At 38.6% G+C, this 14381-nt stretch overlaps 1 protein-coding gene across 1 annotated transcript in view; it reads left to right on the top strand.

The window, feature by feature from the left end:
* Nucleotides 1–13818, top strand: part of CNTN1 (contactin 1) — a 250194-nt gene extending 236376 nt beyond the window's left edge. Inside the window, exon 26 of the mRNA XM_065692968.1 lies at nt 11445–13818. Within this exon, the coding sequence (XP_065549040.1) occupies nt 11445–11524 (80 nt within the window). The 3' untranslated portion in view covers nt 11525–13818. The remainder of the gene's footprint in view (nt 1–11444) is intronic.
* The last annotated feature ends 563 nt before the right edge of the window (nt 13819–14381 follow it).

Here is a 14381-nt window from a genome sequence, read left to right as displayed (position 1 = left end):
CACATGCTGACGAGGGAGGCAAACATCCTGCAGCAACTTTACTCCCATATAACCAGTCAGCTTCCTACAGGATGCGTTGTTTTAGTTGAGAATGATACAAAGGAAGTTTATCAAACACATGAATCTCACATGCAGCACTTTTTATGGAATATCTTGAAATATACGTGCTCACAATATCCCTTTCTCTCTATATATGCTGAGCTGCCTTTCAGTATACAGCTATAATCAGTGTAAAATACAGTCATGAACTTCCGTATTTTACTGGCCAGTGCCTGTTGTACAGTTAGAGGTTTGGGGGTATTTTTGAAGCCCATGATAGTAAATTAATGAGCTACACAATTTAAAATTCATTCTTGAAATACCACAACCAGCTGAAGGCTGGAACTCCTTGTTTAACCAATGGAGTCTGTTTCAATGGCTAATAATAGGCTTATCTGTTTGCTTTGAAATATATTAAAGGCTCAGATTCCTTTTTTTTTTGTCTCTTGCATGTTTTTTGGATTGCCGTGCTTTGTAATCATGCTAATATTAATGTAATCAAAGCAGCCTTGCAATCATTAGGAACCAAAACCATATGGCGCTTGGTTTTTTCTCACTTCCCTTCTGTAACTTCGCTGGCCTCAGTGTAATTAATTTATGCCACAGTAAGGACAAATAGAATCAAGCTCTCAAATTTTAATGCAGGATGAGGAAGAGTGAAGGATAACTTCTGATATGGGAAAATATTGGGAAAAAAACAAGATGCTCCTTCACCTTCAAATCTGAAATAAGGTTAATATCTGCTTACATAAAGACATGGACAAAGAAAATAATTTATGTGTTGTATATGCTTATAGCTGGAGAACAAAATTACAGCTTCTTTGTGTTCAGTGCACTTATATATATACACATATGAATTCCATTTGCCAAAGGCATGTTTTAGGATCCTGAAAAACCATTCACTTTGAAGTATAGCTTTTTCAAAGGAAAATGCAAAATTTTTGGCCACAGTAACTCATACAAACATTTTATTTTATCTTTTGTTTTCCTTTTGTTTATTATTATTTAAAGGGGACATTGATAGTTATTGCACATATTAGTATCAAGTAAATCATGTGATCATTCACTTTTCAGAATATTTGATCATAATTTGGAAATGTCCATATGTTGCAAATATAGTTGTAGTAATAAGAAAAGAGGAGAACACAGGTAAAAAGCGTAAGTAATGCTGATGAAAGCAGTCCTCTAACTGCCATGGCACTCCTGTGTTACTGGTCTTGGAATTTATTATGCATATGTGACAGGAACGTAGCAAAAAGCTTCTAAACTAAAAATACATGGAAATGTATTTCAAAAGAGCTTTTCTCTAAAAGAACGGTATTGTTCACAATCCATTTTCTGTGTCTCATGACTCAGAAATTAAGTAGAAAATACTCAGAATAGCCTCCAACCTGGTGCATAAATCTGCCTAAAACAACATATTCAGTTCTCTGGTATTCCTCTTGATTTTCCTTCATCACCACATTTCATTTCATCACAGTTCTAATTTATTTGTACTGCTTCCTTCCAGTACCACAGGTTTGACAATTCCATGCATTACAACATATTTAGTGCTAGAGCAAGCATTTCCTTGAAAAGCCGTATTCTCCTTAATTTTGATTTCTTCTCTTTCATGTATTCAGACTTAACAGTAGGACAGACTGCAGAAATGTTTTCATATCTATTTACATTTTCTTAGTTAGCATTATCCTATGATGATCCTGACGTTGTTTTGTCATTTATGTTTATTTATAAGAGAAAGCCTGGATACACACAAAGTGGGAACACAACAAAATTTCATTTTTAGCCATAAGGCTCATAACTAAGCTGTGCTGTAATGGCTGACAGGCTTTATAGCTACAAATTGGGTGTGTGTGTGTGTGGATTTAGAGCACAAGAGAGGTTTAAGAGAACAGTATCACAGAAGACAGATCAGGATAGGTTACTTGTTATCAGAGAATACTGACAGGACAGGAATCCGTAGCTGCTATACCTCAGAAAAAAATGTCCACTGCCTTGAAAGGGACCATGTAACTTCCTCCTGCTTTTATCTTCAGTCTGGCTTTCCACCTGCCTGTTTGTGCGAGCTTCGGAACTGCCTGCGAAATCCGCAGACGGCTATTGCACAGTCATGTGAAGGCATGAGAACTCTGCAGTGCCTTCAAAATGAACAGAAGCTACAAAGTAGCTCAGGACCTACTTTGTCACAAGTGAGAAAGAATCTAAGAGGAAAGTCATATTCTGAATGCCATTGGTTTGGGGTTTTTTGACATTCTGTGCATCTGTTACAGACCGTGGTCCTCACTAAAGCTGGCCCTACACTCCCAGCTTCAGGAAGCTACTAAGAAATGCCTGAACAATGTTTACTTGATGCACAAAGGATTAGTCCTTCTTCCAAGACCCTTAAGTACTTTCTTTTCTGTTTTCAGCAATTTGGATGCTATCTACCAGACAGTGACTGACTTTTAAAATGTTTAAGGGGAAGGAGAAGAAATGCTGGTGAACTGTAAAGTCAGAAAAAACTCTTTTAATATTCAGCAAGCTTTTCATTTCCACTGTTTCAGTAGGACCATCCATTCATCAATGAATTAAAGGTCTGACATTCAAGTTCAGTTTGGCTGAACTATACTTCCTCATTAATTTATCCAGTCATTGAGATATATCACACAGGTACTTTCAGGGTTTTTATTACACCAACATAGGAACACTATACTCCTTCCCTTTTATGAAACAAAATGCTTGGTATTTTATATACATTGTACTCTACCATTAGAAGAAGATGGAAAAAAATCAGAAGATATTTATTTAATTCTCTTATGCTAAGTGTAGCAACAAGGCAAAAAACAACATTACAGAAAAACTCACATAGCTCAGAGTGAATACCAAGATTAGTACTTTGCTTTAATAGTGTAGTTCCTTTGATGTTTAATGTTTTAATTTAATACAAATGCATATTGTGTTTACACCTCTTGGTAGGACATTTAGCTATTGAACTATATTTAACAGTATTTTTAATTGCTTTGAGGAATCAAAGCCAGCCAAGTAGTGTTTAGAGTGAGTTAAAATAATCTTTGGAAGACACATCTCATTAATTTTTTCCCCTTACTAATCTAGACATGAAGAAGGGAATACTTTCTAGTCATGACAATTCTTATGTGTTTTAATTTTCAGTGGCAAGACGTGGAACTGCCTTATTCAAATCCTTACGGTATTTTTCAGTTTAGTGGTTAACAATCTCTCTTACTTTTATGGATGCCTGGAGTGGTGGTGTACTCACACTTCTGAGTTTTATGCATCTAACCTAGCCAGACTCCTTAGCAAGGAGGGTGATTCAGAAGACCTAAGTTAGACGTCTGCTGTAAGACACTTTTTGATGAAACCTCTCTTAAGAGAACAAAGCCCAGCGATTCTCTGACAAAGGCAGCAGTGATAGTTTTCTAGTTACTTCAGTGGCAAAGTCCAAGGAACTTCAGAAACACTCTTTGGTAGTAAGGAAGGTGCACAGCTCCTTAGTATAGTATTAAGGGAGTATCACAGAATTTAGTTCCTTTAATAGACAGCAAGGTTTGGCGTGGTGCAGAGGGACAAGCTAACAGAAGCACATAACTGTAGAAAGAGCAGTTACAAAGATGATGGATCTGAAATCTTGGTAATGGCAGATGATACAGTATAGGGCAGTGGCCAGAAATTGCAATCTGGGAGGTTCAGGCCGGACATTAGGAATAACATCCTCAGAGGGCAATGCAGCATTGGAGCAGGTTACTCAGAGGCTGTGAGGTTTTCATCTGTGGAGATTCCTGGGACTCAGCTAGGCAAAGCTGTGGCTGACGACATCCAGTGTTGGCGGCTGTCATGATGTGAGTGGGAGGGCAGACTAGACAGCCCCAGAGGTACAACCAGATACAACCAGGCATGTTGTACTCCTGTGAACAGTGCAGTTTGTATTGTGATTATTTGTCAGTCTTTTATTCCCATACAAATAGATTTAGATGCTACAGATAAAAAGAGCAGATAAAATCACATATTTACTAGTCTGAGCTAGCTTAAAGTGCCAGTGACCATATCGAATACTTGAATTCTTGCTGTCTATATATATTAAATGGTGCATATTGTTACGTACTGAAATGCTCTGTCCCTTTTTCAAAATACTTGAAGAACTTTGATGTAGAAATTTTCTTGCCTTTAAAGACTAGTGCCATATATTTTACTTTCACTGTAAAATATAAGTGATCCTGAAACTCACAAAAGTTCATGTGAAGTACAACTGCAACTGTTGCCTGGGTCACAGGAGGACCTCCAAAGGTGTTGTTGCTGTTATTTCTTTAGTACACTGCTTTAAAAGAGTGCATTTCAAAAGTATTACCTGTGGTCTTCTATATAGCTCTCCATGTTTACAAATGTGTAATGGACATTCATATCTGTGAAGGGGAAGAGGAGTCAGGACAAAGGAGGAGTTTGCTTTGGTAGATGAGGATTGGGTTAGGGATCAGCTATGCAAACTGGACATCTGTAAATCGATGGGTCCGGATGGAATGCACCCACGGGTGCTGAGGGAGCTGGCGGAGGTCATTGCTAGGCCACTTTCCATCATCTTTGGTAAGTCGTGGGAAACGGGCGAGGTGCCTGAGGATTGGCGGATGGCAAAGGTCACACCAATCTATAAGAAGGGCAAGAAGGAGGACCCGGGTAATTATAGACCGGTCAGCCTTACCTCCATCCCTGGAAAGATGATGGAACAACTTATTCTTGACTCCATCACTAGGCATATCAAGGATGAGGGGGTCATTAAGAACAGCCAACATGGTTTTATGAGGGGGAAGTCATGTATGACCAACCTTATAGCCTTCTATGAGGAAGTGACTAGGTGGAGGGATGATGGTAGAGCGGTAGATGTAGTTTTTCTTGATTTCAGTAAGGCATTTGATACTGTCTCCCACAGCATCCTCATAGATAAGCTAAGGAAGTGTGGGCTTGACGATCAAGTAGTGAGGTGGATCGAGAACTGGTTGAAAGGAAGAAGGCAGAGAGTTGTGGTCAGTGGCGCAGAATCTAGCTGGAGGTCTGTGACTAGTGGAGTTCCTCAGGGGTCGGTGCTGGGACCGGTGCTGTTTAATATTTTCATCAATGACCTGGATGAGGGAACTGAGTGCACCCTCAGCAAGTTTGCTGATGACACAAAACTGGGAGGAGTGGCTGACACACCAGAGGACTGTGCTGCCATTCAGCGAGACCTGGACAGGCTGGAGAGTTGGGCGGGGAGAAACTTGATGAAATTTAACAAGGGCAAGTGTAGAGTCTTGCATCTGGGGAAGAACAACCCCATGTACCAGTACAGGTTGGGGGTTGACCTGCTGGAAAGTAGTGAAGGGGAAAGGGACCTGGGGGTCCTGGTGGATAGGAGGATGACCATGAGCCAGCAATGTGCTCTTGTGGCCAAGAAGGCAAATGGCATCTTAGGGTGCATTAGAAAGGGAGTGGTTAGTAGGTCAAGAGAGGTTCTCCTCCCCCTCTACTCAGCCTTGGTGAGGCCGCATCTGGAATATTGCGTCCAGTTCTGGGCCCCTCTGTTCAAGAAGGACAGGGAATTGCTTGAAGGAGTCCAGCGCAGAGCCACAAAGATGATTAAGGGAGTGGAACATCTCCCTTATGAGGAGAGGCTGAGGGAGCTGGGTCTCTTTAGCTTGCAAAAGAGGAGACTGAGGGGTGACCTCATCAATGTTTACAAATATGTGAAGGGTAGGTGTCAGGATGATGGAGCTAGGCTTTTTTCAGTGATATCCAGTGGCAGGACAAGGGGCAATGGGTGTAAACTGGAACATAGGAAGTTCCACGTTAACATCAGGAAGAACTTCTTTACTGTAAGAGTGACAGAGCACTGGAACAGGTTGCCCAGGGGGGTTGTGGAGTCTCCTACATTGGAGATATTCAAGGCCCGCCTGGACAAGTTCCTGTGTGATGTACTGTAGGTTACCCTGCTCTTGCAGGGGGGTTGGACTATATGATCTTTTTAGGTCCCTTCCAACCCTTGGGATTTATTACAGTTAAATAATAACCCCACCAGCTGAAAACTGTCTCATTTTCCTCAGAATCCAAGGCACCTGTTCATTTTGTCAGTGCAGTTCTGTAACAAGGCTAGAGTCAATGGAAGAAGCCCCTGTTGCTGCCTGACCACACTGCCAACACATCAGGTGCCATTGTGAGAACAAACCAAGCAGTTTACTTGGCTCTGGCAAATGGATTTCCAAGGAGGAGAAGAGAGATAAGCACCATGGGGTGGACAAACCACCCAGGCCATCAGCAGCACTTCAAATACGTGTTTAATGTTCTTTCTCATTTTCTTATAATAGTTTTAAAGCTGTTCTGCAGATGCACAGCAAACCTTAACACGGCGCAAAGTATGGGCAGATGCATAGGCAGCATTATTTGCATCTCATACATCTACTCTGCTGCAAAACAGTAATTCACAAGGTTGTGAATTACTCCATCGCGCCCTTCTTGAAAGGTTTATGGCACAGGCAAGAGGAAAATTTCCTCATGCCCAAACAAAGGTATTCCTAGACAAGGGAAAGTTGGACCCATAACGTAACAATGGTGCCACTGATGCAAGATAAGCATATTCTAAATAGTTCAGTTATTTTCCATTTACCATGAATAAGGATAGCAGAATTTGAATCATGTCAGCTGATACTACCTATTTCTTTTGCAGTAGTCTTTCATGAAGACAGTATTTCCAGCTGGGATAGATGGAATTTATTTTCAGAAGCCAGTTGACAGAACTACAAAGCCACCCACTTCTTTAATACAGTTTAGTTTAACCTGATGAAATTACATTTCCTCCCTTCCTGCTTTTCTTTCTTATGTGGGTAAATATGAAAACACTCAGAAAACAAATATTAATGAAGCCTAATAGATGCTAAATAAACAAACAAATAGAACAGGCAAAAATCTTTTTTTTTTTTATTCAGGTGGCCTATTTTTTTCCCTAGAGAAGTGGACAATCTTAGAAGCAAAGAGAAAGAAAATATGAGAAGACTTTGCATTTACCTTTCTTAAAGTAAAAAAGAGAGGTATAAAACCAGACAGCCTTGATGAAAGATCAGTCCTTGGATCCTGGACCAAAAGGAGAATATTATTTATGGGAAAATATGTAGGAATTTGCCCATTCTTTCAGAAAAAAGGGAATCTATTTTGGAAAACAGACAAAAAGACTCATTTTCTAACAAAATTTACTTTACAAACTTAAACCCTTTATGACTCATATAAAATACCAGTCTTAGTAAGAAAAACTTCTCTTTTCCTTCCTCTTATGAAATGTATGTACTTGTATCATGCAGTATATAATTGCAGTGACTGTATCATGCAGATAGCTAGTCTGCATCTTCCTGAACAGTTTGTGCAGCACAAGAGGAGTGGATCTGTAGAGGGAAACAGCAGCATTGAGGATCCATCACCCCACTGTATGCTCATGTCAGGTTTTACTTATCACTGCCTCTAATTCAGTCCTGCACAGGGTATCCAAGACAGCTCTACAGTGCAAAATAAACCCCAATAAAGGGGACAGCTGAGATACTCACTTTAAAACCACACTCCTCGTCAAACTAGAACAGTCATGTAGACATCCCCCTTGCTGTTCAGTGCCCGGAAATTAAGAAAACTGATGTAATTTAATACAAATCAATTGTTGAACTATCTTTTCTGACAACAAAAGCAGAGAAAGTGTTTTATCACAATAGGATAAGTTCATGATTAGCAGAGGAATAGATTGTAGTTTATGTATGTTGGCAAAGAAAACACTTCCACTGAAAAAGAGAAGTTATTTGCGTAAGACAGCTTCACAGGTGACCAGTAACTAATTTCCTGGTTCACAGATCTGATGAAAGTAAGATTTCTAAACAGGCCTCTATAGACTTTTTTTTTTTTCCTTAAATCCAGTATAAAAACATACTGATGTTGGGAAAAGGGCCAAAAATGTCATATCTCAAAGACAGGTAATGTTTAAAGAAAATAATGATGTAAGAAATTGTTACAAAGGCTTGGGAAATACATCAAAGTCTGAACTGTTTTAATGCCCGTTTCATTTAGGCATTAAATTGATTTCATTTCTTTTGAGTATGATTGGAAGACTGTTGCACACTGTTCAAGATGTCAGTAAAACCTACTATCACCATTCAGAAGTGAAAGATTTCATCCTAGACTTTACATGATTGAGGTGGCAACACAGAATTTAAAATAAAAATAGAAAGCTGTGGATTAGTGGGACTTTACCAGGAGTTCCTGTGATATGTAAAGATCTTGGTGAAGGAAAACCCGTCCAGCAGTTGTTCTCTTTATTTATGCAGATAAACAACCACTTGTGAGAAAGGCTCCTGAGAACAAGAGACAGGTAAAAAGTTAGGTTAACTGCTTGCATCCCATACAAACGGCATTTTATTTTAAGCTACATTCTGGGTATATTTTTCTGTAGATAGCTTAGTCCTAGGCTTAAAAACATCAACTACAGGAACTCTACAGCAGACAGTAGTGAAGGTCTCCATGGGAATACTGCAAGGTTTCACAACTTTTGCTCGGGGCTGTTCTAAAAAACAAAACAACCAACTTCAAGGTGTTTTTCATTATTTATTTGAAAGAAATAAGGACTCTTGATATGAAGTCTACTTATGGTGTGTTAGAGTGAATGGTAGTTAGGTCATGTCATACTGATTTGGTTTTGGCCTTGACTTTTATGACTGCAGTTTGTAATTGCATGCACATGAATACACAAGATGCTGGTTGAAGAGAGAATGAATCTTTAGGTGCTAAATATATCCATCTCATACCTGGCCAGACTTCAGAAGGAGCTTAATAATCCTTCTGTTTTAATTTATGTCCACATGTTTATTTGTACATATTCATTAAGACTTTATCTGGCATTTCTCTAGTTTTTAAAGATGGTTAAAACTGACAGAACACTGCACAGAATTAAATCTTGTAGTCTGTACTCAGGCAAAACTTACATTAATTTCCATTTATGAGCTGCAGGAGTGTACTGGCTGTCATGCACTGGGGAATGGTGTTTCCAATCAAGTATGGTTCCTGACATGGTAATCTAACAAGGAGGTGGGTAATCTAACAAGAAAAAAGGAGATGATATATTTAAGGTGCATTTATCCTCCTAATGTTGTTAATGTGCTGTCTAAAGGTAGGATTTGCTTCATTGCAGAAAGCAGTTATACATATTCTGCAACAGTGCTTATACCTTGTAAGGAACTTCTGTAAAGGGCTGAATTGCTAACTACTAATTCTGGAGCCAGCAAGCACATTTCAGGAGAAGATTTATTATGCCTTTCTCTTTGTAGAATAGTTACATGCAAATAGAAATGTCCTCATACTTGCTCATCACTCAACTTCACTCAGCAAACTTTTTTTTCATGTTTTCCTTCATTAGAGACATTCAAAATATAAATTTAGTTATGCCTTTCTGACTGCATTATCCTGGTCTGACAAAGGCAGAATACATTTTCTGTAGGTATTCTTAGTTATGAAATCTACCTCGTTGTTGTTTTTCTTTTCTTGTGGCTATTATTCATTGACTTAGAACCACTACTTTGATATTTAGGGATAGAGACTACAGAAAATATTCACGTGTTTTATAAAACACTAAAAAGTACAGATAAATATACCCCCATACTTTCACAGTTCCCAAGATGTGCAGTTGTTAGGTATGAGAAAATATTTGAACATACATTCGTGTTCATCTTAAGCATCAAATTCCTCTGTTTATGGATATGTACCATAGTAATCATTCAATATTTTCCTCAATTTTAGCTTTCACTGAGGTGGATATACTGCTTCCTATGGAAAAATGTACTATTCACAGCAGTGTACTTTTTACAGCTTAATTTAGCTGATGAAGAAGGATTGGTCGGTCTCTTGCCTTGTTTCTACACGTGCTTGGATATCAGAAAGAGCTTAGGAAGAAATCTGGACTCAGAAAGCATCCCTACAGCAGTAGGGGAAAAGATGGGAATGGGAGCGGAGAAGAGACAATCAGAAACAAGAGAAAAGGGGTGGAGCTTAGTGTGGGAGACAGGGCAAAGAGTGGAGCCACAAAGGCACTTGATTTGGGCAACAACCAGTCTGGAGGAGTAGGCTGGTGGACCTAGAAAGAAGGGGGAGAATAAGAGGAATATGACTGAAATCAAAAATAAATTCTGTGAAAAGCTCTAAAATTCTGGCTTCATGGCAGATGTCGTGGACTTTCTCCCTGGTGAGAAACCAGGAGCATGTAAAAATGTTTTATTTTAACTTTCTGTGGTAGAAACAGGAAAGGGAATAGTTGTCTCTGCCTTGGAGGCTGCCTTCTGAATATATCCCTGATGAGTTCTGCATAGATGTCAATTCATGAATTAGGAGACAGTGCCTTTCAGATCTGCTGCTGCTGAAATCTGTGCCGTTTGTTTAGTGTGTTGCATTTTCAGTATGTTTCTTTCTCATTCAGAAGAACATTTGCTGGAGAGGTGTCCAGTGGGATGGTTCCAGTAGCTCCTTGGGACTGTCATCACTAGGTACAAGCACTTCTGTCCTTAGCCTGGGTTCAGCAGCAAGACAAGCAGTAAGCTGGGTCCCATGCTGCCCATCCACATGCTACCATCCTGACCTAGATGAGCCTGTCTGGGGTGAAAGAATAGCCTGTTCTCCAGCTCCTTTGGCCTGTCTCCCAGACCAGCATCGAGGCACAGTCTGGCTGGGTTATTTTCTCATGTAGACATTTCTTAACAGGGAGCTGGACCATGGCAACACAAGCCATTTAACATAATGTCAGTCCTTACGTCTGTTTGCCAGAAAGAGTTGTGTAAACTTGGTAAGCTGTTGATTAATATTTTTTGTCCTAAAATATCGGTTTAAGAAAGACCTTTGTGGCTTTAGCAGATGTAAATGCCACGCTGCTAGAAGTCAGCCATCTGGACTTTGCAATCTGGCAGGTAAACAAATGGACCAAGCTCTTTGACATCTTTCAGATTATTGCTGATCATATGAACATTAACATTTCCAAAGGTGTCTCTTTGCTTCATCACATTTCAAAGACTCCATTAATTTTGTTTTCAGATGTTTAAATATTTATTTTGACCTTTTACCTCCTCCTATAACCTCCTGGCTTTTTGGACCAGCAAAATCAAAATACACTGGTGTGTTCTGAATGGCCTTGGGGCTTGTTTAAACATGCTGCATAAACAGCTGTTGCAGAACAAAAGAGTGACTCCTCCACTGTACTCTAGCAAGCCTCTTTGACCATTCCAGATTATCCATGCAGGTAGGGGCTGTGCTGAGATACACCAGCTGGTTTTCCAGTCTTCGAACCTGGTGTTCTTCTCTCATCCAGGGTTGTTCCTCCACCAAGTAATGCTGAAGTAAGACCAACACCATGTTGTTATCTGTTCAATGTGCAGGTGCCGCTACTGGAGTGCCAACTCTGCTCCTGGTCCTGGTGGTGCCTACCCTGGGTGTCCTCGCCTGCTCGGGATTCTGAATGTAGCTGGATTTACCTTGTCCTCCACCTAACACAAAGGACTCCCTTTGAAGATGAGGACCATGACTTTTTGATTCCTGTGGCACCATCCTAAGCCAAATAAATTACACTTTAAAATAAATTACCCTACCAATTTCCTATGAACTTTAAGAGGACTGAGGCATCCAGGAACTCCTTCACGAAGTAAATCAACTTTTGAAAGGCTAAGAAATCTTTTTAACTTGTTCCAATATGCCTTATAAAACACTTATGCTGATCTGTGACAGTTGCATGATTTGGTCAAATGGGGCAAGTTACAATGTTAAAACCCAATAACATAGGCTGTACAGTGAAAGTAAAATCACCATACGTAGGTGCTTTAACTTGAATAACAAATTGTGAAATATAATAGAGATTGAAATGTTGATTGTATGTGATAAATGTAAGAGTACTACGTCTGTCTGTACTATCCTATATGTTTTGTGTGCTGCATATTTTTGAATGGCCCCATCATCATTTATTGGGATTACTGGTTTTTTGAGAGGCAGTCAAAGCAAAAACATTTCATTTTTTTAGAGCTGTATTTCTTGAGGCTGTTGGATAGAATTTGAAGAATGAAATAAAAGTCAGTGACAAGGAATTTTTTATTTTAAATATCTTCAGAAGACCCAAGACGTGCACAGCATGTTCAGCTTAAAGGAATTTGCATGTGCTTCACTGACACAGGTTTTACCATATTCTTTTCTTAAAACAAACCTGTTGAAAAATTCCATTATGGTCATTATTGCTGATTTTAGGAGTCAAATGCCAGCTTTCAGGGAAGCAGCGCAATGTATTGGGTTTGATTTAATATTATTACTAGTATTATTAACATAGCAATATAACACTTTGGAGACAGAGTCCATGTTAAGATCAGCCAAGTGGACCATGAAATGTTAGGAAACTTATGTTATTTTTTAAAGTGAAAAGATTTAAAATATAAAAAAAAAAGAGAAAGATATACAATAAATGGCAAAAACAGAGTAGCACAGTAAAAAAAACCATAAATTATATTTACATTTTTATGCTGCAGACACCAGGTGTTACCTTCCTGTAATGAAGGCGGACATTTGGGAGAATTATGTGCTTTTTCACTTGATATTATTCTAATGTTCATAGCGTTGTAAATAAGAGTTTTAAAGTTCTGAGACCGTTTCCCTATTTGATAGAGTACTGAATGATCCAACTGTGTGTTAGTACATGAAAGTCAGATCCGAACTGTTAGTTGAAGTTAAATGTTTACTATGGCCTTTGTAAAATGGGAACTCTTAGAGACAGCGAATGTTTTTGTTCTGACTGTGTCTAGAGTGTTTCAGTGTTGGGTTTTTCATTGGTTTGTTTGGGTTTTTTTAAGTTGTTAAAGAAATGCACATTCCTTTCATTTTCCATGGTGTGCTGGGAATTAGTTCGAGTGTGGATGTTGAAGAAACACGATGATATTGAATCAGCTGGCTCAAGTAATAGTGCAATGTCTGATGCTTCAAGAATTATAAGCTTTGAATCATATTTTATTAGCACAACCTTGCTAGCTACTTAGAAATAGATTTTATCTTTTTAGAACTGATGCTGTAGAGGTCCGTAATAATATTTACATGAAGCAAGAATAGGTCTATTAATAATTTACACCCCCTTCTTTAATTTGTATAATTTTGTACTATATATTTACATGTAAAAGTGTAGAGTCTTCATTAAGAAATATCAATAATACTGTTTTAGTTTAATTTTAACTATTTGTTACAAGATGAAAATTTTTTAAATAGGTGAAAGTGATAACTTCCCTATAGAGGAATGTCAAAGTGTCAAACACTACTGAGTTTCATAAATTGTATAATTGTTTGAAAGAGCAATGAGCTGTCTTCATACGTAAGAAACTAATACGCTGTAAGCCTTCTGTACAAAAAAAATGTGGTTTATTGTGTTTCATTTGGTTTGGTTCTTTTGCAGTGTGACTCATTTTTATATAATCTACAACCACAACTAAATCTTTTGCCAAATGCATGATTGCCTTTTACTTTTCTACTACATGGTGTAAAAAGCAAAACTGTTCAGTTTCTGCATGGAAATGACCTGGGACGGAAAGCCACTTCTTTTTTTAAGTCAGCAACACAGATGAGGTAGGTCTCACGTACTGATCAGATAGTTGGAGATTTTTCTGTTTTACATAATTCTGCAGACTTGACTGGGACCTTCAGTTTCAAATGGTTGTCAAGGAAAACTAACTAATGTATCATCTGCTTTAAAACGCAAGGTTCTTAATTAAAGTTTATATAGATAGACATATTTGTTGTTTCTTTATATTTCAGGAAAATTGATATTACTATTATTTGATACTGATGAATATTGAACTGGTTTTTTAGTTACTTTTTATCTTTTTTTTTTCAAATGAGTAGAGCAGGACCGTGCTTTGTCCTTTTTATGAATGAAAAGTAAATTACAATTAAATAAATGTATTAATGTTACTCAAAATATAATAACTGTCTTTTGAATTGGAGCTTTCTAATTTCATTACAGTCAATGTGGTAGTCTGTGACAGTAAAGGCATGGATGGGGTGAGGTCCTGTGTATTCCTGCCCTGCCTTCTTGTGAATTTTGCTGCAGTTAAAGAACTTCTGTGTGGTAAGGGTAGCTTACCCTTTGCTTTGATTATTGGTAATATAGAGAGAAAGATTTTCTGAACATCAGTGACAGAGAGTGCCCTGAGAGCTTTTCAGCATTTTTGGAAGCAAGAGTTAACCAAGCAGAGTACTTTTGGGGGTAATATTTTCTGCTCCGGCAGATACCTGTCATGGTTTAGCCCCAGGTGGCAGCTAAACCCCACACAGCCACTCACTTACTCCTC

Source organism: Lathamus discolor, chromosome 1 (genome assembly GCF_037157495.1).
Source record: "Lathamus discolor isolate bLatDis1 chromosome 1, bLatDis1.hap1, whole genome shotgun sequence".
NCBI classification, from domain to species: domain Eukaryota; kingdom Metazoa; phylum Chordata; class Aves; order Psittaciformes; family Psittacidae; genus Lathamus; species Lathamus discolor.
This window is presented reverse-complemented; position numbering and strand designations above follow the sequence as displayed.